General features: G+C 41.5%; 1 protein-coding gene across 2 annotated transcripts; it reads left to right on the top strand.

Moving 5' to 3' along the window:
- Positions 1-1,735: 1,735 nt before the first annotated feature.
- LOC133911907 (MADS-box transcription factor 1-like) lies at positions 1,736-21,522 on the top strand. Of its 2 annotated transcripts, none has more exons than XM_062354380.1 (8): positions 1,736-2,084; positions 13,096-13,171; positions 19,987-20,048; positions 20,149-20,248; positions 20,330-20,371; positions 20,479-20,520; positions 20,661-20,800; positions 21,102-21,522. In XM_062354380.1, the coding sequence occupies exons 1-8, from the start codon at positions 1,900-1,902 to the stop codon at positions 21,193-21,195; spliced, it is 741 nt and encodes a 246-aa protein (XP_062210364.1). In that variant the 5' UTR covers positions 1,736-1,899; the 3' UTR covers positions 21,196-21,522. The 2 variants fall into 2 exon arrangements, with proteins under 2 accessions (XP_062210364.1, XP_062210365.1); XM_062354381.1 differs by having other exon boundaries at positions 1,739-2,084; positions 20,667-20,800.
- The last annotated feature ends 677 nt before the right edge of the window (positions 21,523-22,199 follow it).

Genomic DNA, 22,199 nt, shown 5'->3' with positions numbered 1-22,199 from the left:
CAACAGTTGGTTAGGATTATTGTGATGGAACTTATCCACTCAGCTTCGATTCTCAGATTTAGCACGGGTGCTTATATTTATAAAATAGTTATCTATCCTTCAAGTCTTGATGTTGTGTTGGTATAGAGGTTAGGAGTCATGCTTCCTTCGTCTAAAAAAATAATTACACATACAAGCTAGTAAAAACTACTCATGGACCCAGAGTGGCTCTATAATTATTAATTAATGTAATATATATTAATTAATGATATTCCCTTCTGCCATGAACAAATGATGTCTTAGACACTGATACAGCCCAAAGACCCAATGGGTTCTAAAGTAGATTTATTTTTTTAGATCTAGTATAAAATATTTGTACAACCTATCAAATCATAATACTGTGGAAGTATTTTTCAAGAGAATCTACATATTATTTTATGTCTATTCTAAATATTTAAAAATGATATTGAATTTAAATAGTTTTGACTGCACCCATCCCAACGTGCCATGAAGGAGTATATAATGTTGCATCCACACACGTATAATAACAAGGCCACTTATATCAATTTCATTGATGTGTTGAATTGAAAGATCCAAAGTACTAATGAGGTTGGATTATCTCTCTTCCCATAAACAGTTAATCTGAACAAAGCCTTGAAGTCTTCAAAAGAAAAGGCATAGTCGTATACTAAAGCTAAAGCATATGGGCTCATTACATGCTAACTGATTGGAAATATATAGTAGTGTTACATAGACACCGCACAATACTAACATTTTGAACCCTACTTTGGCTCGCTGCTCCAACAAAAGCAAACAAGTAATGTGTGCCGAGCTTTTGACCATCAAACTCTTGGCCCAAATTTTAATCAAACTTTGGCACAGAAAATAACTTAAGCACCCATGTAAAAGCAATCCCACCAAGCTTCTGTAACGTATTTGTAGTGAACAAAATGGACGGCGCCAAAATTCATCACTGTTTCCAAGGTTTGACTCCCATGAGCTTGGATGTTGGAACCAAATTGTTGGTATCCAACCTTTGCTTGCCAAGATCGAATCTAGCAGCATGAACCTGAGATCCTTTTTCAAAAAGTTTGATTGAACCTGAGATAGAAAACCCATTCTTCCAAAATAAAAACAAGCCCTAGAGCAAACAAACCACTTGCTGTCATACTGTAGCGAAGAGCAGAAAATAATATATCTGACAGGAAAGAGAAGCCCTACAAGCCCTAGAGCCGAACAGCAACGCTGCGGTAGGCCAGTGGCCAGCAGGGCTCAGGGTCAGTACTGTCGATCGGTTCCCCTCTTCAGCCGCAGGCTCGTCGACACGCGTCGCCCACTCCCTGGCATCTCCCCCCTTTCTCTTTCCGCCTCAGCCGCGTACGGCCACCTTTACTGCATGCCCCCCCCCCCCCTCCCTCCTTGCTCTCCTCGAGAGATTATTGCGTTTTGGACGTACGTACGCAACGACCAACGACGCCAACGCGAGAGAGCACGTCGGCGCCAGCTCCACGCAACGTGAATTCAGCAGCGAGGGGTGCGCGTCGGTACGGACGAACTGGCGGCACATCAGCTGTGCTGCCGCGTCCCCTCGCCGTCGGGGCGGCCCCCACCACCCAAAGCTACAGCAAGTGCGAAAGGGAAGCTGGCGCGCTGGGTGGGGGTGGACGAGCGAGCGAGTGATCGGTATCTAGACAGCGTGATAGCTAAGTAGATAGATCGATGGATACTTGAGAGAGACAGAGAGACAGAGAGAGCTATGTGGGCAAGACATCTAGAGAGATAGGGGAGAAGTGTCCAGACTAGCTCTCTGAAAGCCCCAAAAGTCTTCAAAGGACACGATCACATAAGCCTCTGCTTAAAGCAACCCATACTCCCGGGGGGAGAGAGAGAGAGAGAGAGAAAGAGAGAGAGAGAGAGAAGATGGGTCGCGGGAAGGTGGAGCTGAAGCGGATCGAGAACAAGATCAGCCGGCAGGTGACGTTCGCGAAGCGCCGCAACGGGCTGCTCAAGAAGGCGTACGAGCTCTCGCTGCTGTGCGACGCCGAGGTTGCGCTCATCATCTTCTCCGGCCGCGGCCGCCTCTTCGAGTTCTCCAGCTCATCATGGTACGTTCGTAACGCGCGCGCCTGCTGCCCAACATGATCCATCATCTGAAAACTACTCCACTGCTCATCGTACGCATCTCAACACTATATCATTAAACGAAGTCGATCCAGTTCGAGCAAAGTTTGGACTGCATGTACTTTTAATTTGGATCCTTTCTAGTGCAATTAGTGTTTACCCTCTTTGCTTTTGCTTGAGTTGGGCCGTCTTCATGAACAGATCGATTTTCGCTTTTTATACCTGTTCTCTCAATTTATGGCTGGGAACAACAGGTTCAATATCCGCAATTTGCTTATAGATCTTTTGTATCAATCTCTTTGGACGGCTTTCTCTCTTCTTTTTGTTCTTGGCTTCTTTGTTTTCTTTCGTGACTTCAGTTATTCTGTCCGTTCCTCATTTTTTCTTTTACCTCATTTGATATATGTCTGTGGTCACCAAGATCTGGCCAAATAAACCTTGATCTTCCTCTAATTTTTGTGTTCTATATATCAGCAAGCTAGAAACCCGATAATCAGACCCTTCTTTTCTCTAAAAAAGATACTATATATCCTCACTTTTGCTCAACATTTATCATCTGCAAACCATACTTCTTCTTCACCTCATCAACCGGGGAAACTACACAACATATATATAGGCACACTGCTGTTCTTTCACTTCCCAAAGTAGATTTCTTGAGCTCGATCGTCCAGTGCTTCAGTGCTCCTTCAAAGAAAGATTCGATTTCTCAACTCGTTCTCCTGCTAAAACGGGCAAGAATAAAGGACCAATTCACCTACGTCCTTCTTCCTTCCATTCTTGGCATTGCTACTTCACATCTTCTACTTCCAAGTTCTCTTCCTTGCATGTGCATGCTCCTTTTCCCATTTATGTTGGTCAGATCGACCCTATCTTTTGTCAACTCGAGGCCATTGCTTAGCTTGCGGTCCACTGGATGGTCCAAGCATGGGAGAAGCATTCATCTGTTGGTCTATGTGCTACTGTTCCATTGGTTACTGTTCCATTGGACCGAGCGATCTAGCTGCCTACTGATGCTCTACAAGATCTCGCAAAAAATTTCTCATCTTTATTGAGTTCTGTGTAGAGCCACTCGATTACTTATCGGACTGCCGGACTGTCATTCAGACGCTGACGAGTACACGCCAAGCGGAGAACTTATCCTTTACACGTCCTATCAAGCAACTTAGCGTCGCATGCAATATACTTGGTAAAACCGATGCGCAGTGCATTAAATCATGCGTAGGAGTATTTCTTTTCTTTGTTTTCTTTCTGAAGTAGATATTGCCCCGCACTTGGACAGTTCTTGTCGTCCGTCATTTTTTTCAGAAGCTGTAATTATGTATAGTGTGTCTTCTTCTTATGTATGCACACAAGACTGCTCTTAATTTTACAGTCTGGCCTTTATGTCTCTGGAATTTTTTCTAACCCTTCTTGTTTTTCACAGATATTTTTTCTCCCAATGACTACATAATGGTGAATTTTGTGGTTAATCCCTTGTTGTTAGGTGCATGCTTCATTTATACATTACTAGTACGTATGTAGGGAGAGCTCTGTTCAGCTGGTAGCCTAGAGTGTGGACGTAGGTAATAGGTATATATGCATCGGGCAGACAACATATCACGAATACTTGTAGCTATTAATAACATTAACGTGTATTTGAAATGCAGATATATGTCCTAACTTGACTATAGATTGTCTGGACAGAATTTAGTATATGATTACTAACGATATATACATATAATGCTGTGGATTTTTCTAAGCGCTCACGTACTCAATCTACGTGCAAACACTTTTTTAGGACCTACTATCTCCTGTCATAAATATTTGTCATTTTGGATAAGACATAGTCTCTAAAGCATAGTTTTGACCACTATTTTTTATTAGAATATATTTATAAAATCCATTGAATTTGTGATATTATGAAAATATTTTTCAAGACAAATCTACACATATGATTTTGAGGTTTCCAAATTGAATATTTTGAAACCTATTGTTAGTCAAAGTTTTAAAATTTTGACCGAACCTTTTTCAAAACGACATGTCACTACCACAGAATCATTGAAAGCAGACGGTATGTCATATACAGTTTCTTATGACCCATCATTTACAAAATATCCTCAGACGGTTGCTAAGGCAGACACGTTTATAACAAGACAGTCATCTAGGTGTGACTGAACTCACAAACGTTTTTATAAATTGGTATGTTCCTATCATATAGACACATACGACTTTTAAAAAAAAATCCGTCTGTGATATTATCATAGTTGGTTTGTTGTAAGATTCGTCTGTATCTATACGATAGGTATAAATGGATTTTATAAACACTCGTCTATATTTAAAGATCTATGAACGTTTTCAAATTTGACCGCTCGCCTCTCCTAGCTCTTTTGGCTTCCCTCACACACAACCCGCTCGTCTCCCCTCGATATAAAATGACGAGGAGTGTTTTTTTCCTCACTTGCCATATTTTGTGTCCCACTGGACTGAGAAAGCGTCATCCTCACTCGCCATCAGAGTTGGAGAAGTGAGATCTCAGTTGGGGCCAAATCCCTTTGATTGTACCGAGGTGAGTATCATATGGTTCTGTGTATGGTTTTCATTGCTTTGATCTGTGTACACTGTTGCAGAAAATGTTATCACTGCTGATTCAAAATTAAAATCATTGCCTGTTTTTGAACTAGCAATGAATTAGCGGCTTAGGAACCGGCAGTGATACTAGGTATTACCGCCAGTTCATGTATTGAACCGGCAATGATAATCCTTCTGCATTTGCTAGCATGGGGATATGTCTCAAGTTCAAGAAACTCAGACTTGAGACAAAAGACCCCATGCCAAAATATTCCTGGTAGAGTATTTTATACGTATATCTAAATCTACATTCTCAGTAACAATAGTAAGCCTAAATGAATGGTAAACATACAATTCATCTTCAACATATTTGTGTTTTTTGCCATTCATTTATATCTACCTATTGCCACAATCATCTTCACATAAGATTTGAACACGTAGTTGAGACGTCTATCTAAATCTACATTCGCAGTGGAGACAAGAGAGGAGATGGGGAGCGGAGATGAGGTGATCGTGGGAGAGGAGATGAGAAGATGGGAAGGAGAGGAGATGAGGAGATGGGGAAGGCGAGCGACTGCGTGGGTTGCTCGGGAGATGACGAGGTTACTCAAAGTTCAGCATGGAGGGCGAGTCAAAGCCTGGCACGGAGGACGAGTTGAAACTCAACATGGAGACCGAAATGATATGGCTATGGCTCAAAGCTCGACAGACCACGAGGTGGCTATGATCGGGCGGACGACGAGGATGCGTTGAAGCTGAGCACAAGGAACATAGGTAGCCGCGGTGGAGATGGTGACCACCGCTCCACTGCGACTACTTCTATCCCTTGGGAGCGACTTCATGAGAGAGAAATGAGATGGGGGAGTCTGTAGGAGATGGATTCTAATTATAGAAGAATTATCATTACCGGTTTGAATTACAAGCCGGTAGTGATAAGTGTCGGTTCATATTCATCAATTATTAAAGACACATCTTTTTATGCACGTATTTTTAAAAATTGATAGTGATAAATATTATCACTGTCAGTTTGGAATACGAATCGACAGAGATAAAAATTATCACTGCTTGTTATTAAAGGCTAGAGATCTTGATGGAGTGGGGCAAGGGTGGGTTTTGCCTCCACCCGCCCCCACCCACATGTCCCCTATCCCGCCCTACCCCGAGATCGGGTGAAATTTTTTCTTGCCCCACCCCGCCCCATGGATCCCCAACTTTAGCCTGACCCGCCCTGCCCCGCTCTGGTTAAATTTGTTAAAAGCTCTAGATCAAGTTTAATTAGGAGATAATAGCTACCACAACATACAAATCAATTAAAAAACCGCATCTATGATTCACGAGACTTAACATAACATGATAATAGTTACATGCATGCATTAGTTTATTAAAATTTTTGTTAGAAAAGGATAATAAACTTCTTAATAAACCCGCTAAACATATATGTATCATATACTCTGAGGTGGAGCAGGGTGCAACAAAACTTGACTGCCTCGCCCTGCCCTGCCCCATGCCCTGCCCTGTCTTGCCTCGACCGGGGCAGGGTGGATGGAGACCCCGCAGGTCGGGTGGGGACTTAGATCTCTATTAAAGGCATGTCTTTTTAAAAATAGATAGTGATAAATATTATCATTGCCAGTTTTATAATACGAACTGCCAGAGACAAAAATTATCAATGTCGGTTATTAAAGGCAGATCTTTTTATGTTTATCACTGCCAGTTTGGAACACGAACTGGTTGAGATAAAAAAATTATCATTGTTGGTTATTAAAGGCACATCTTTTTATGCTCATCTTTTAAAGAACCGACAATGATCACAATATTATCACTGCCAGTTCATAACAAGAACCGATAGTGATAACTATTACCACTGTCGATTCTTGTTGGCTCAGCTTTTGATACGTGTTTGGAGCTTAAGAACCAATAGTGATACTTTATCATTGCCAGTTATTACTGAACCGGCCAGCAGTGAAATGGTGGCAAAGATGACCCTTTCTATGGTAGTGGTAACTGATGGCAGAGCCTTGTTTCTATCGTAGATCTGCAATAGCACGGTTCACGGCAATCAGGAGGTGGCAGGATGGGGTTGTCCTTAGGCGGCTTCGATGGTGCAGATGCTTGGCGTCGACGTTGACTAGGTGGACTTCACCTTGTTCGCTTCTCTGAAGGCCCCCTCCATCGACTATGTGTATGCTGTCAACCGCGTTCTCCATTCTATTTTTGTGGATGAAAAAAATTCTCCATTGTTGTTTGTCACAATAGAGACATTTTCGTCAACTGCAAGACATGCTTGAATGCACATTTCTTACTGAACCATGGCTTATGGTTTGGCAGCAATGCAGTCGTGTTCTTACTCATGCATGTGATAGTCAAGGTGCAGCCAGATCTAGATGACTGCGAGCTGCTCATTAAAGATGATGCTTGGGTTGACGTTATGCTAAAATATAGGAGGCTGAGATGATGTATATCATCTCGTCTTTTTGAAAGACGGCGTCAATCGACCCAAGTTTGTAGATCACTTTTCGTCTTTTTAGAAGACGACGTCGCCATGATATCAATCATTTTATCTTTTTGGAAGATGGTGTTGATCCACCAATGATGTATTACTAGGGATTGTATTTAGCTAGCTAGGTATATGTGTTCTGAACAATATGTGATGTGCATTTGTGTGATATTCTTAACCTTTGTTATATGAAAATGTTTTGTGCTTTGTGTTATGAATAATGTGTGATCGATGTGTTGAACAATGTATGATTGATATTCTGAACAATGTGTCAATATATTTCATTTGTGAATCATGAACTGTGTATTTGTGTAACCCTTTCCCTCCTATAAGCAAATTTGCTTCCTGGCAGGGGAAATGGTGATATAGACAGAATTTTTAAAAACTCCGTTTGTGATATTTAACACAGACAGGTTTAAACAAAAATCATTTGTGTCTCTTACTACTCACAAACGGATTTCAACAAATACCATATGTGACTCTTACTACTCATAGACAGTTTCAACAATAACCGTCTATGATCCTTACTACGCATATATGATTATGTGTGTAAGTCTATTGCAGACGGTTCTGAAACCGTCTGTAATAAGATCCATATCACAGATATTTTTACAGAGACAGAACATATAACTATCTATGATAACCTGTTCTAAGGTAGTGTGTATTTATGACTAGAAGGAGTATGCAAATGGAATCAAAGTTCATTATGTGCATATATCTAATGCATGTGCCATTTTGCATCTTTAGTGATAAATGCAAAATTACCCTTTTCACATGCGTCCTTAATTATTAGGTACTATCATATATGAGAAGCACTTCCTTGTTGGAAACACAGTTTAGCATATAAAAGACTGAAATACATGGCAAATGTAACCATAGAATGAATTGAAGAAGAAATTCAATGGTGAACCAGTCATATAAAGAGTTATGTTAATGTAATTCCTTAGAGTTGCGCTTCCACCTTGTATTATACTAGTCAACTCATGCTAATGTATGGGTTAAGCATATACCCTTTTTTTGCAATTTGTAGTGGCAATAATTAAATTATTATGATACAGTACTATTACAAATTTCTTGGAAATACTAACATATTCTTTGTTTGATAACAATCTATAGAATTAGATCAGGTTTTAACATGTATTGACTTGAAGTGCTATTTTCAATCTAGTCCAATTACAATTTGATCTTGCTGAATAAATTTATTTGTTCTATTCATTCATAAAGTTTATCACTGGAAACAATCCCTGTCGATGATATGGGAACCGGGGGTTCTCGAGTCCCGAGGCCAGGATAGCACAGTGCCATGTGGCGCCATCCCTCGGGGACCATCTCCCTAAGGGCTCGAGAAAAGACAGTTCTGGGAGGGGGTGCTCGGGGCCAAGAACAGTTGGTCCCCGAGTACCCAGAGTTTCTCGAGAACCCGAAAAGAACTAGCTCCGGGAGGGGGTGCTCGGGGCCATGAACAGTTGATCTCCGAGTACCCAGAGTTCCCCGAGGACCCGAGAAAAGCTAGATCAGGGAGGGGGGGTGCTCGGGGCCAAGGACAGTTGGTCCCCGAGTACCCAGAGTTCTCCGATGACCTGAGAAGCCCCTTGCCGGTGGACCCTGCAAGGGCTCCACAGTGAGGTGTCAATCGGTGGAAAGCCCGATGCTACATTTAAGAGGGAGCGTGGCCTGTCACATCCAACCACTCCCCCCACGCCTGTCGTACTGAGTACGTCAGTCCCTGCCACCGCCTGGCAGGAAAGCGTGGGGACAATTAATGCGACAGGTCCCATCGCACGTCACCCTGCGGGGCCCATAAAGGAAGACGGCTTGAAGATATTGTCGATGGGCTCGAGGCGTATCGTCTGTCGCACTGCTGCGCCAGACCTTGTCAAATTTGCTCTGACTGGACGGGCATGCGGGGATATTCAGCGGCTGGCCGGTGGGCCTCCTGCACCTGTTAAAGTTGGGGCGTAATAACCGACGGGACCGACCGAATGGCGTATTTTTAACCCCTGTAACATCAAAACTGTAGACTCATAATGGTTGCTTTCCATTTATGACTTACGGAAACTTGTGTCCCCGATCTGGGCACACCGAGCCTCCCCCCGATAGGATAAAAGGGTGGGGGAGCACTTCGTAGAAAGACATGTTTTAGGTAGTCACAGGCTAAGGGAAGTTAGAAGCTCAGACGAAACTCAAGACTTAGAAAAAAAACCTTGTAACACAGAGATCCAGAGAAAGACATGCTAAGAGCATTAATAACACAGCAGACATACAGGAATAGGGTATTACGCTCCGTGTGACCCGAACCTGTCTAAATCCCTTGTGTATTTACTCATACTAGCCGACGATCATCCGGCCCGCCTAGATCTTACACATTCGCATTAACCTCACGTACGAGGTAGATACAGAATCAGCCATCCGGTTGAATCTCAAAGGGGGTCCCTCAGGATCCCCGCTTGCGGTGTTCATCCACCGACAATCCCTATTCCTGGCTACAAATTTTAATCCCCCAAGATTTGATATGATATTAATTCTTCATATACATACTAATATTCAGTGATTGTATTAGACATGAAGTTTTGACATAAATGTACTTGAAAGAGTCATCATTTTCTGGATCTTTTCAATCCAAATTTTAATCCATGCACAAGGTATAGTTATGTTACATTATTTTTCTAAAAAATTAAATCCAAATCTTTATTAATTGTTTTAGGCATGTAGCCTCTGAAAAATTTAAATCTGAATTTTTAATCGTAGAAAATTTTGCATGTAAATTGTTCTTGACTTTGGAGTCTTTTTTCTGTAATTGTTTAATCAAAATTTAAATTTACGTAAATATTTGTGTACAAATTATTTTTTGAGCTGTAATTAGACATCAAATATGTTTTGTGGAATTTTCTGGCGTTTTAGATATAATTTATCTTATGCGTGTAAATTAATCTGAACCATTAAAATAGTAGTCCAACCATATATTGATGAGTATATGTTTTTCCCTTAGATTAACAATGAAATTTCTAGCTAGTTTTTTTCTTTTAACCGGCTAACATGGTACTTTGTACTTTTTAATGAAGTATTAACGTGAGGGAGCCCCGGCCCTAAGAGCCTCTAACTAGTATAAATATAAATGTAGTTTGGCTAAGTGATTCTGAGATAATGTCTACGAGCTATAGACAATTATCCGAAGTTAAGTATTCCTTGCGACATGAGAGGTGACATTTCCACCATTTTATGTTTGAATTTGACGGGCTTAGCAATCTTGTATAAGCCCTTGATCCACAACGACCTACTTCAGATCCTCATTTACGCTGTTCACAGCCAATTTGGGTCCAATTATGAATATAAGCTTGTCCAGAGGATGAGTAAGGGATGATATGGATAAAAAATTAAAGGGAATAGTCTACTTTATACCCACGAATTGTTACGCGAGTCCGATTTTTAACCTTTAACTACAAAACCAGATATCATATAACCCAAAGTAACGAAACCGAACAAAATACTCCTCACCCAATCCACCCAGTTTTTGTTAACGTGGCTGTGGTTTTGCTAACATGGTGGCAGTTTCGCACACGGGGAGACCAATTAGAAAAAAAAAAGTCAGGAAAATGAAAAAGAATCAGGAAAATTTGAAAAAATCTAAAAAAATAGAAAAAAAATCAGAAAAATCAGAAAAAAATTAGGAAACATCAAAAAACAAAAAATCAGGAAAATTAGGAAAAATAGAATAAATAAAAAGTCCACAATACCTAATCGGGTCTTTATAAGTAATCTTTGGCAAGAATTATTTAAACTGATAGATACTCAACTGCTTATGAGCTCTTCTTACCATCCCTAGACCGATGGTCAAATGAAACGCCTTAATTAGTGTTTGAAAACATTTTCTGTTGTACTATTCATTCATGTATGAGACAATGGAGCAATAGCTGCCACTCGCGGAGGTTTGGTATAATAGATCTTATCACTCTACTCTCGGGCACACTCCATTCGAAGTTCTTCATAGCCACCTCCTCGGCATTTTGGTATTGTCAACGCTGAAGCTTGTACTGTGCCGGATTTGGAGGATTGGCTTAGAGGGAGGTTAGGGATTGGAGGGTTTCCCTCTAAGCCTGGTATCCATGGAAACCCTTCAATCCTTAATCTCCTGATCTCGAAGCCCTAACCCCAGTGAAATCCGGCATTAATTGTAACAATGGCTAAATTTAGTCGCTTGACTGTTAGACTTCTGTGATAGTTGAAACACCAAAAACAGATTTTTTTTCTTCTAATTTTTATTGTTTCTATTTCTATTTTTTAATTTCCCTAATTTTTCCTTATTTTTCTGGGTTTTTCCTAATTTTTTTATTTTTTCTTTCTAATTTTTCTTTATTTTTTTCTTGAATTTCTTCTTCTTTTTTGCTGATTGGTCTACCACGTGTGCTAAACTGCCACCACGTCAGCAAAATCACTACCAAGTCCACAAAAATTGGGGTGGTTTGGGTAGGGGGGGGGGGTATTTTGCCAGGTTTAGTTACTTTAGGGTTGTAGGATGTCTAGTTTTGTAGTTCAGGGTTGAAAATTAGAGGGTGTAAAGTAGACTTTTCCCACAATTAACATCTATAAGAGAGATTGAGCAGAGGATGGTAAAACTAAGTGGATGAGTAAGAGATGATGATATTAAAATTTGTTAGAGGGTAAGCTCTGCATTTGGAATGACAATAAGGTTTTGGTTACAATGAGTTTGACGACATCATATATGTTTTTTTAGTCTGTTGGATAATGGTAATCTCACATTTCTTAATAATGGTGCGAGATGCACATGTTGGAGGGGAGAGGTGAACGAACTACCGTGATAAACTTTAGTAGTAAGGATAGTTTGGGTGTGGTTAATTTTGCACAAAAGTTAAGAGGGTAGTATGGACCTTTTTAAAAAACTGTAAAGTGCTACTTATTGTCAATCTTGAAATGGAATAAATATTAGAAGTGGATTTAGTTTGCTCAACTGGTGTGGAAAGCTAGCAGCAAATTTAGATCATATGCATTGCATCGCTCGCGATCTCTGTATAAAAAAGATGCAACATTTACAAAGGAATTTGCACCTTACACTAAAAAGTATGTCAAAACTGAGTTAGACTTTAAGCTCATGCTGACATTTGAAGTGGCGATTGAATTTATTTTCTTATGATAACCAGAGGTCAAATGTTCAAGCACATTTGTTAGAAATCTCAGTCCGAAGCTTTATGAAGTTAATCATGTGTGTCAGAACCTTAATTGCCAATGAAACTTAGTTCTTGGTTAATTATCACTGCACATATGCGGCTACTTTTTTAGGGAAGTCGGCTACTTTATTTGAAACAGTACTTTTGTATAAACAAGTGTATTTTAATTTTTAGATGGTTATTTTTTAAAAAGTATATGCCATTATATTAGAAAGGAGAGCAAAACACTAGAGGTGCCATACAAATTCAGTTACATACTAAAGTGGTGGAGCAAAAGAGCATATCACAAGCTGTGTAACATTAAAATGTATTTTTTTCGACTAGCTCGAATCTCTGTCAAAGCAGGTGCTCCCACCATTTGCAAGACCATCGCCTCTTCTTGCACGCTCCATCATCTCATCGTGTTTCTTTTTTAGATGGTTATTGTGTATGAAGCAGCTGATCACATGACTCCACATTTGTATTTATTAATTGGTGGTGTTTTCGTCAGATCATGGCATCATGTCGCCCAGGTGTCCAGCCATTCTATGTTTCTTCTGTTAAAGTTCCATTAAAAAAAAGAGCATAAAAAGGAGCATTAAGATGAAAGCATGCTTGTACTGTTGCGCGACAACTAAACAAGTTCGATACTGCATTATTGCATTTTTTTTAGTTTCTCTGGATTTACTTATTTGTTGCAAAATGTATTTAAATCAATTTTATTTAAAAGGCTTCCTTATTCAAGCATCCACAGATCCACTGATTACTTCGATTCCCTTGTTACTACAGTATGTACAAAACACTCGAGAGATACCGCAGCTGCAACTACAATTCACAGGAAGCAAAATCTCCTCTGGACAGTGAAGTAAGTCTCTTAAGTTTTTCAAACATAATGCATTTGTATTCATATATAACAACAACATCATATATAAATATATAAGTTAGCCACTCCTAGTCTCTTGGAACTACAATCAATTGTTCCAAAATCAACAATGAACCGTTATCTACTTTCTGGTTGATGAAATTATTACATTATTTATCCATCTTTCCCAAACTAACTGATATCATACTGTTTATTCTTAAATATTTTGTCTTTTTTTTCACATCAAAATGTTGTTTTCTTTCTAGAGCAATTTTTCATAAAGTTTTCTTGACATTGTCTACCAGGAAGGATGCAGATATTTTTTTTCTATCTGCGTTTGTCTATCAGGCTTAGGGATATAGAATTGTGTTAGGCTAGCTTGAACAGAGCAACACATATGGTTGCACTGCTTCTTCTTCTTCTCTCTTTTTTTTTTTTTTTTTGAGGCGACAGATTTTTTTTGCCCATAGAATCTCCTGCACTACACTACAGAACAAAAGAAAGTTCCTGAATGAAACATGGAATAGTAAAGACGGGCCACCAAAATGTGTGTGTAGTGGGTGCGCTACCCATAGAAGCGGCCGGTGAAGGCCCGCCTGGCAAGCTAATGGGCTCAGCCTTGTACATTGGGCCGTCAGTAGAGTTTTAGCCGAGGCACTTCGTGCGGATTGTGGGCTGCGGCGCACGAAAGCAGTAAGGTTGGGGGAGAGATTTTGGATTTTTTAATATATATATATTTTATATTTGCAAGACTACTACCCCTCTGTTTGAAAAAATAGTAGCAATAGGCTAGGGTTGTTTGTTCATCAGGTGAGAACAAGATCTCACTCGATGAATGAGCAAGACTATGTGGGGCCCGGTGGTCAAGGCATTAAAAAAACTAGAGAAACTAACATGTCGCCTATTCACTGGTCAATATTTCGGTCTCGTCCGGTGAACGGGAGATACCAAGGTCTCTCTCGTTCACTGGGTGACATCTTGGTCTTGTCTGGTGAACGTATCACACGTTGCTTTGGTCCAATTAATTTAATTTGCGGCAGAATATGTATTCTTTTATCAAATCGTCTAGTAACATTAGATGTTTGTGCAATATTTTAGATAGTCGATTTGACATAAACGAAAAGTTGAACACGTTAATTTTAATGTGAACTGTGACATACACCGGCATTGCATGTAGGGTACATGATCATTATAACCTAAACTAGTACCACATCTAAACCTAACATACCTTAATGAATGTAAACAACAGGATTGCAACGTCTGACCTACTAAGTGCAACATGGGTAGTTTCTCTTCCTTGCCGTTTTCAATACTGCCTCACATGCATGTCATGCCCTCTCGCGCTTCCTCTCCCTCTCTACCTCATGGGCCTATGCCATCATGCGGTTGCGCTCCTCCTTCATCTTCTGCTGCTCTTCCTGAATACGCTTGCGCGTAGCCTCCCTCCTCTCGTCGGCTTCCATATCATGGAAGCATCGGCGCAGTGCTCAGTGTGAAGGAGGAACACATCTACTTCGGACTGCTCTATATCTAGCCATTGTAAGAAGTCACATAGTGGTGGTGGCGACTACAATGAAGAATAAAATATTAAGTGGTAAATCTTAGTTGTTTTAAGAGTATTTTGGCCATAAGTTATTACCTGGTGACATGAGCCAACATTGGTGCTTCCCCTAGCGTGGATCGTACTCATAGTTGCGACACATGAAGAACCTCCTTCCATAGGCGTAGTAGAAGTCGAAGGACTTCATCACCATACAAAGGTCTCCACACCAATATATTGGCACTTGGACCCCATCAGGCATAGCATCCATCATGTATTTCTTAGAGAATGGATCGGACGCCATTTTTGACCAAATTATGGAGGTTGAGGCTACTAGTTTGGTTGTACATATAGGCAAAAGATCATCTATTTATACAATAAATTTGTGCTGGTGCATGGATCAAGTTCACGAAAATCGTCCCTGAAAAGTAGTTGATTCTGCAGTAAGGTGTGGTCATATCAACTAAAAAGGTTACTTCTAAAAATGCTACTTTTGAAAAGTCTATATCTGAAAAGGTTACTTCTGAAAATGCTACTTCTAGAAACCCTAATTTTAAAAGACTACTTTTGAAAATACTATTTTTGAAAAGACTAGCTCTAAAAAGTCTAATTCTAAAGAATATTGCTCTAAAAAGACTACTAATGATAAGGCTAGGTCAGAAAAGGATTAGACTGAAAATGGAGTACGTGTTTACTAATTTGAAAAGTTACATTAGAAGATGTCAATTTGTGTTTTCACAGTTTGATGTGTGCAGGTAATACAAATTTGACAGTAATATTACGTCATGGTAAGAGGACGTATGCTGGTACTACACATCTATAAAAGGCTCATGTATCTAGAAACTTAAGCTACAACGATCAATAGAGGGTAGGGGCAGGAGGGGCAAGGAAGAAGGGGGTGGGGAGGCCGACAATGAGATGGGAGAGTTCGTTTGGTCCAACTGAGTACGAGGAGCCTCTGTATAACTTCCTTTTGCAGGATATGAGTGATTTTTGTCCTCCAAGTCACCTACAGATTTACGAGGACCCGACTGTTCCCTAGCCCAAGTGCTCCCATGGCTACGATTGCATCATTCAGATGTATGATGGGAGCTTTCATGAGGGGCGTTGATTCTTCTAATGCCCTCTTGGTAGGGTGAGAACTATATCACCATGACCATCCATATCCATTTTTTAAAACACTATACATTGTGACCTTCACATTTCTATAGGCCTCTGACGATGACCCTGAGAACTGCCAACATACGAGATGAGCCAATCCTTCTATTCTTTAGCATATCCAAGATTATGTCCACCACCTGCGAAACCAAATCTTTGACTTGTAGAGGGAGATTGAGAACATGCCAAGTCCTTCTGTAATACACATGGAGGAAACTTCTGTATGCATGTGCACCTGCCCGTGCCACAATAGGGATGCTCCTCCTCCACCACATGCTCCTCGTCCTTCTCCGTCAGCGCAATACAATGCTGGAGATTATTGGGTCTCTGGAGCCTTATCACAGTTCACTCTAAGTTAGTACGATTAGAACCACTACCAGGATGACATTGTAATTTTTGTATCGTCCCTTTGATGTTCGGCCTTTTTACATTCCTTAAGGCATGTTAGGTGAAACTCTGGTATACCACTAAGGGTATCGTATATGCCATTGTATGGTCGATCGATGTGTTTATTATGATTGTGTTGATGTGTTTATTATGATTGTTATAGAATGATCATGGTATGAGTGTATGGTATAAATAGAATCAGAAAACAAAAACACAGTACATGAAAGATATTATGATAGTAACAATAACATAGTAGCATAAAAAAAGTAGTATTACACTAGCACTACTATAGTATGATAACACCAATAATAACGTAAGAGCATTAAACTTACCATAACCTAGTACCCTGTAGGTTACGTCCCCTCTTGAGCACAACCCCCTGGTCATATCCACCTTCAGGACCCTACGCCTCTGCGCTCTCACCTGGTTAGCTGAAAATGTCAGTGGGTCGGGTGGCACGATCATCCGCGTAGGATGTCTCGTGGGTGGTGGAGTGACGTAGCTATCCTAGAAGGGTTGTGTCCCTGTAAGTTATGCGCCACTGCGATGCACCAAGCTCATCACTCTCTCTGAAGATGTACGAGTACCCAGGGACTTGAGTACCCTCCTTAGTGAGCAACTCCATGTAGCTACCTTACGCGTCTACATCCTGTAGATCGTCGATCCCTGCACATGGAACAATGAAGATAACATGTTAGCTCTGATAAAGTGTTATGTACATAACAATTGATTAGCCATGAAGCAAGTATTGTACCCGAGTAGAGGACGCGATAGGTCGAAGGATCCGAGTCTATGTTGAAAGGCTGCATGGACCCGTTGCTAGTGTAGAAGTGGTCACCAACACCAGTGAAGCCTAGCCTGGACACTGTGACGTCATAGATGAGATCACCAGCCATAGGGAAAGAATGCCTAGCTCAGGCACCACTGTAGTGTGAGTCAGTGGCTCCGAAGAAGGACTACCTCGCTAAACCACCACTATAGTATTGCTGAGAAGTTAGCATGAAAGATGGCCACGACGGCTCAGCAGCAAAGGTCGGACGTACTGGTAGGTGCTGTGGCTCGCCGAACGTCATGGACTGGTGTGCCAGGAGAGGAGCAAACTGTCGTTCTCCCACCTCAACGTCCGAGGATGACCTACAGCTGAGTACCCTGAACACCTTGTTCACCTACCAGATAGTCTGGCCTAACGCCAAGCTCACCTCATCCCTGTGGACCTCAAGGCCACTGTTGATCCGGAGCTTGGTCGCCCATGCCTCGATGTCAATCTGGTGCAGAATGTCCCTCTGTAAATAAAAGTTTCATTTCATTACTCATTTTGTTGAGCAATTCGTGTAGTATTATATGAACCTCAAGTGAACGCGTCTGGTCCCTGTGCATCGGATATGTGTCGCGGATGTTGGGGACATGCCTCGAAAGCTTGGTCGGTGTGTATGTGACCCAGGTGCGCATCCACCCCACGAACTAGGACAGGTACTCCGCGTATGCCTCCTCAGAGTGCGGCCGATCCTCATCGATGATGTTTCGATAGCATAGTCCCATATGTCAACCCACGTCTGCACATGAGTCGCAAACGTGCTCGTGCTATGAGCCCTCTTCATATCAACCTAAAAAGCATAAACATATCAGTAAACGTGTTGCAGTGTGTACAATATAAAAGGTAAGTATTTTTTTGCACACTTGTGTATATTCGTAGGCACGGTCCTAGTCATCGGGAGCGGGAACGGCTAAAACTTCCCGAACTGCCACATCACAAGATGCGGTGAGTACTATTCGATGTAGATGTCACAAACAAGGGCGCACCATGTGAACCAGTACTCCCAGTCCTATAAGCACTGCACCAAAAGTCCAAGCGGAGAGTACCGATGTACTTCTTCCTTCGTGTAAGGACATTCAGAGAGTTTCTGTTAGAAATTAAGCATGATAGAATCAAATACGAGACATAATTTATACGTGGAAAACCCTTGCGGGAAAAAACCGAGTGTCAATCGGCGATCTTTACTATATTAGGGATGTATACAATGCAGGGGATTACAATGAGAGTCTATCTGCCCATGCAGCTTACAAAATATATTTATAGTGGTGGACACATACGACTTGAGTCTAATACGGATTGTTCCAGAATGTGGACCGATGATGTCCCTTGTATGGCCTAACAAGAGTTCGGATCATAATCCAACAAACTTCATCTTGAGACAAATTCTATCTTGTAGCAAATGAAGAATCATCAATGAACTCCCTTCAATAATAAATATCACTAACGCCAAAAGTCTCTAATCAATTTTGATGAAAAAAAATGAAACAGTAGGGTACCTCAGTTTTGATCTCCTTGGGACTTTTTGAACTCCAAGGTGAATCAAAAACTGGTCGGCTGAACGGGTTGGCTGGTATACATGTGTTTTGGCAGACGGGACCAGCGCGAACCTTCTCTGGTGGTCGCTCGGATCAGAGTGAGGCTATCTCGGTACTTGATCTAGCGGTTTGATGTCGATATGGCAGCGCGAATCCAAATCGTAGATGATACGGCGAAACCCCAAAACTCGAGAAGTAGCTTCGGGCAACGTGATCTGCAGCAGGAAATCGGACGGTTGTGCTGATCGGATGACCCAGGAACCGATAGTCGAGACAGTGGGTGCACGGGCGGATTGACGTAGATGCAATCACGGACGACGACGAAAGTGATCACAATCCAACCGTTTTCATCTTCGAATACAAAAAGTTCCAGGTAAAAAATAATTTGTTCCACCCAAAAAAAAATCTTGTTGATTGGAGAAATTGTTCTAAGCTCCCGAAAAATAAAAGATTATGTTCTTCCTCCCCTTGCAAGCGTCGAGAGAAATTGGCATGGTCGGGTGTGGAGGAGCGCGCGGGAGCAGGCACTGCCGTGCCGGAAAGCGCGGTGGCCTAAGGCAGCGGAGCGTATGGAGGATGAAAGATACTGTGAAATGGGGAGCGGAGAGCGGATGAATGCGCGGATGGGGTCGGTCGAAGGCCGAGGAGTTGTGAGGCGGACTCGGGGCCGGGGAGCAGGGGAGTGAGATGATTGGCGGAGTCAGGGCTCGTTGGGAGGTGACGGGGGTGAGGGGTGTGCGACGGCTGTATTCTAGTCGCATCTGCTACGTATAGTCTTTCCGGATATTTGAGCATACGGCAGTTTCATTGCCACACCTGAAGCCTGATTCTCCGGTTTTCATCAAATGGATATAAATACACCTGAAAGTTTAACTGATAAACAGTTCATACATACTAGACCCCAAAGCTCACCACGTACAAATAACACGTAGAATATTGTACAAGTCTAGACTCCAGAATGCACCACAAATTTCAAAATTTCCAAAATAATGTTCTTTCAACCATGACTGTATCATACTATGTTAAAACAGATAATAAAAGTTCTTAATTTTACCAAAATGTGGAGATTCATCTGGCAAAAATTGAACACTCTTAAGTCATAAGTAAACATGTGTTTTGAATTCTAGCTACACCTTGAACGGATGCCTGATAATCTTGTTAGGCCTCCCCATCTGCTTCTGCAGCTTTGTGTAGGAGTATGTCAGTAGGACACAATCCCCTGTAGAGAACCATCTTTGTTTGATTTTAAGAGAATAAGAACTATCTTTGTTTACTGGGCAGCATGATCTATGTATTGATCTGAACTTTGTAGATCCCCATTCTGCATGCATGATATTTCACTTGAATTATTCTATTTCCTTGCGATCTTTCTTGTTGAGAGCAGATCAATTACCAGGAGTATTTGAAGTTGAAGACCAGAGTTGAATTTCTTCAAACCACACAAAGGTAGGCTTCAAAGATGATACTGATAGTTTGTTTCACGCACAACAAATTTTCTGACGGGCCTATGATGTATGACATCCTAGCACTCATTCATTTGTTGCAGAAATATTCTTGGTGAGGATCTGGGTCCACTCAGCATGAAGGAGCTTGATCAGCTTGAGAACCAAATAGAGATATCTCTGAAACATATCAGGTCAAGAAAGGTATAGAGCTTGAGTAGCTACACCATGTATGTTTATATCCATTGTTTGACTTGCTTATGACAAGGGTGTATATGTCTGCAGAATCAAGCGTTACTTGATCAGCTCTTTGATCTGAAAACTAAGGTAATAATAACGATTTTTTAAAAGTTACCTTCTGCCTAATTTTCTTTATGTGTTCTTCGCATTCATACTGAACTTTTAAATGGCGAGCTAACAACGATGGTTCGCAGGAGCAAGAATTGCTGGATATTAACAAGAACCTGAGGAAAAAGGTAACACCACTGACCACAAAATGTTCCTCTGTACGTTGAACTTGGATGAAGATTTGAAATAACATTTGAGCCAGATAAAATATTTTTTCCTAGATGGATAGATGAAACAAAATACTGTTCCATTGTTGACTTGTTTCAAGTGTCAGCTGCAAGAAACCAGTGGAGAGAATGCACTACATAATTCATGGGAAGGTGGGCATAGTGGCGCTAGTGGGAATGCTATCGAGCCTTACCAGGGATTCCTTCAGCACCCAGAGAATGATTCTTCCCTGCAGATTGGGTAGGTTTTCCTAGTTGATCAATCCAGGAACAAGATTTTTTTTTATGGAAGAGTCTTTTTCAAAAAATATTATAGAAGTAAACTGCTGCAGAAAGATGAGATTCGCCCAATACACAACTGTTATCTGAACTTGTGCAGTATTAGCTCACATCAGAGTGAAACTCCCATGATCTCATCACCTTTTCTTTGGAGAAATAGAATCCCAGCGCACTTCAAATTCAGCATTTTCAATATTAGCATGCCTTCATTCATTCTCTAACTGCTTCAATGTATGCATCATGCATGTTCTTCCTCGGTGAAGGTATCATCAACAAGCCTACATGGACCAGCTGAACAATGAAGACATGGCGGCGGCTCATCACCCTAACGAGCACGGCCGATCTGGATGGATATGACGGATGCGATCAGAGATGGTCCAATAAGTTGATGTGTGGCCTCGCAGGAATTCATCCTGCAGGATATAGTTCCGGTCCTCTATGTATTGAACTGCTGCTCTTCAGAGTTCCCAGACAACAAATTGAACAGGGGAATAATTCGAGCACGTATTGTATCGTGAATGTGCATCGTGGCGTCTCCGGTCACCGTTGTGGGTGCTTGGACCGAGTGTGATGGTTAACTTAAGACTGCGCGTGTAAAGCGTTTAAACTTTATACACATGGTATTTGTGTGGTAAAGATTATTGCTGTGTGGCCTTTTCGAGAAAGATTACTGCTGTGTGCAAACCGGAAGATGTGCTAAAAGATGCGGGATGTGCCGATGGATTGCTGTTTTCTCATAACTGCGCGAAATCCTCTCCATTTCTGGGTTCAGACATTCTGATCGCAAGCCCATGATAACGCCGGATTAGCGCCGCAGGGCTCCGGTGCACCGTGCCGGCTGACCTCGTGGCACCTCATGTCGCGGGCGGTGGAAAGTGGCAGCAACTCCAGCCACGCGAGCGCACCTGTTCGTAGGCAACGCGTCATTGGAAGAAGTCCTCTTTACCAAGACCACCTGCAACCGGGATACAGAAATAGAACTCCCCTCATAATGAAAACCGGATTTGGAACCCCCTCTTAGGGAAAGAAATAAGAATGTCTTTCACAAACAGTGTACGGTAAGAGCCAGCTCACTAGGGCGGCTCAAGCTTGGAGATAAAGTAAAGAAGAAAAGAATGTCTAGTGTGATCAAAAAAGAAGAAAAATAGCACGATGGCCACGGATCAATATTTATATTGCCATCCAAAGCATGAGTGTACAAACATACCTCTATAGGCCCGGTAGAGATACAAGCTGTCATTGTACAAATAGACTTGAGGGCTAGCCTGGTAAAACATTGTCCAAGCCTGATCAACCTCTAGCTACTCTGATGATATCACCTAACCGTGGCAAGTGGCTTCAGTGCACAGTCGGTCCGTCAA

The sequence above is a fragment of the Phragmites australis genome, chromosome 3 (assembly GCF_958298935.1).
Source record: "Phragmites australis chromosome 3, lpPhrAust1.1, whole genome shotgun sequence".
In the NCBI taxonomy this organism is placed as follows: domain Eukaryota; kingdom Viridiplantae; phylum Streptophyta; class Magnoliopsida; order Poales; family Poaceae; genus Phragmites; species Phragmites australis.
Note: the sequence above shows the minus strand (reverse complement) of the source record. Positions and strands in the feature narration are given on the sequence as shown.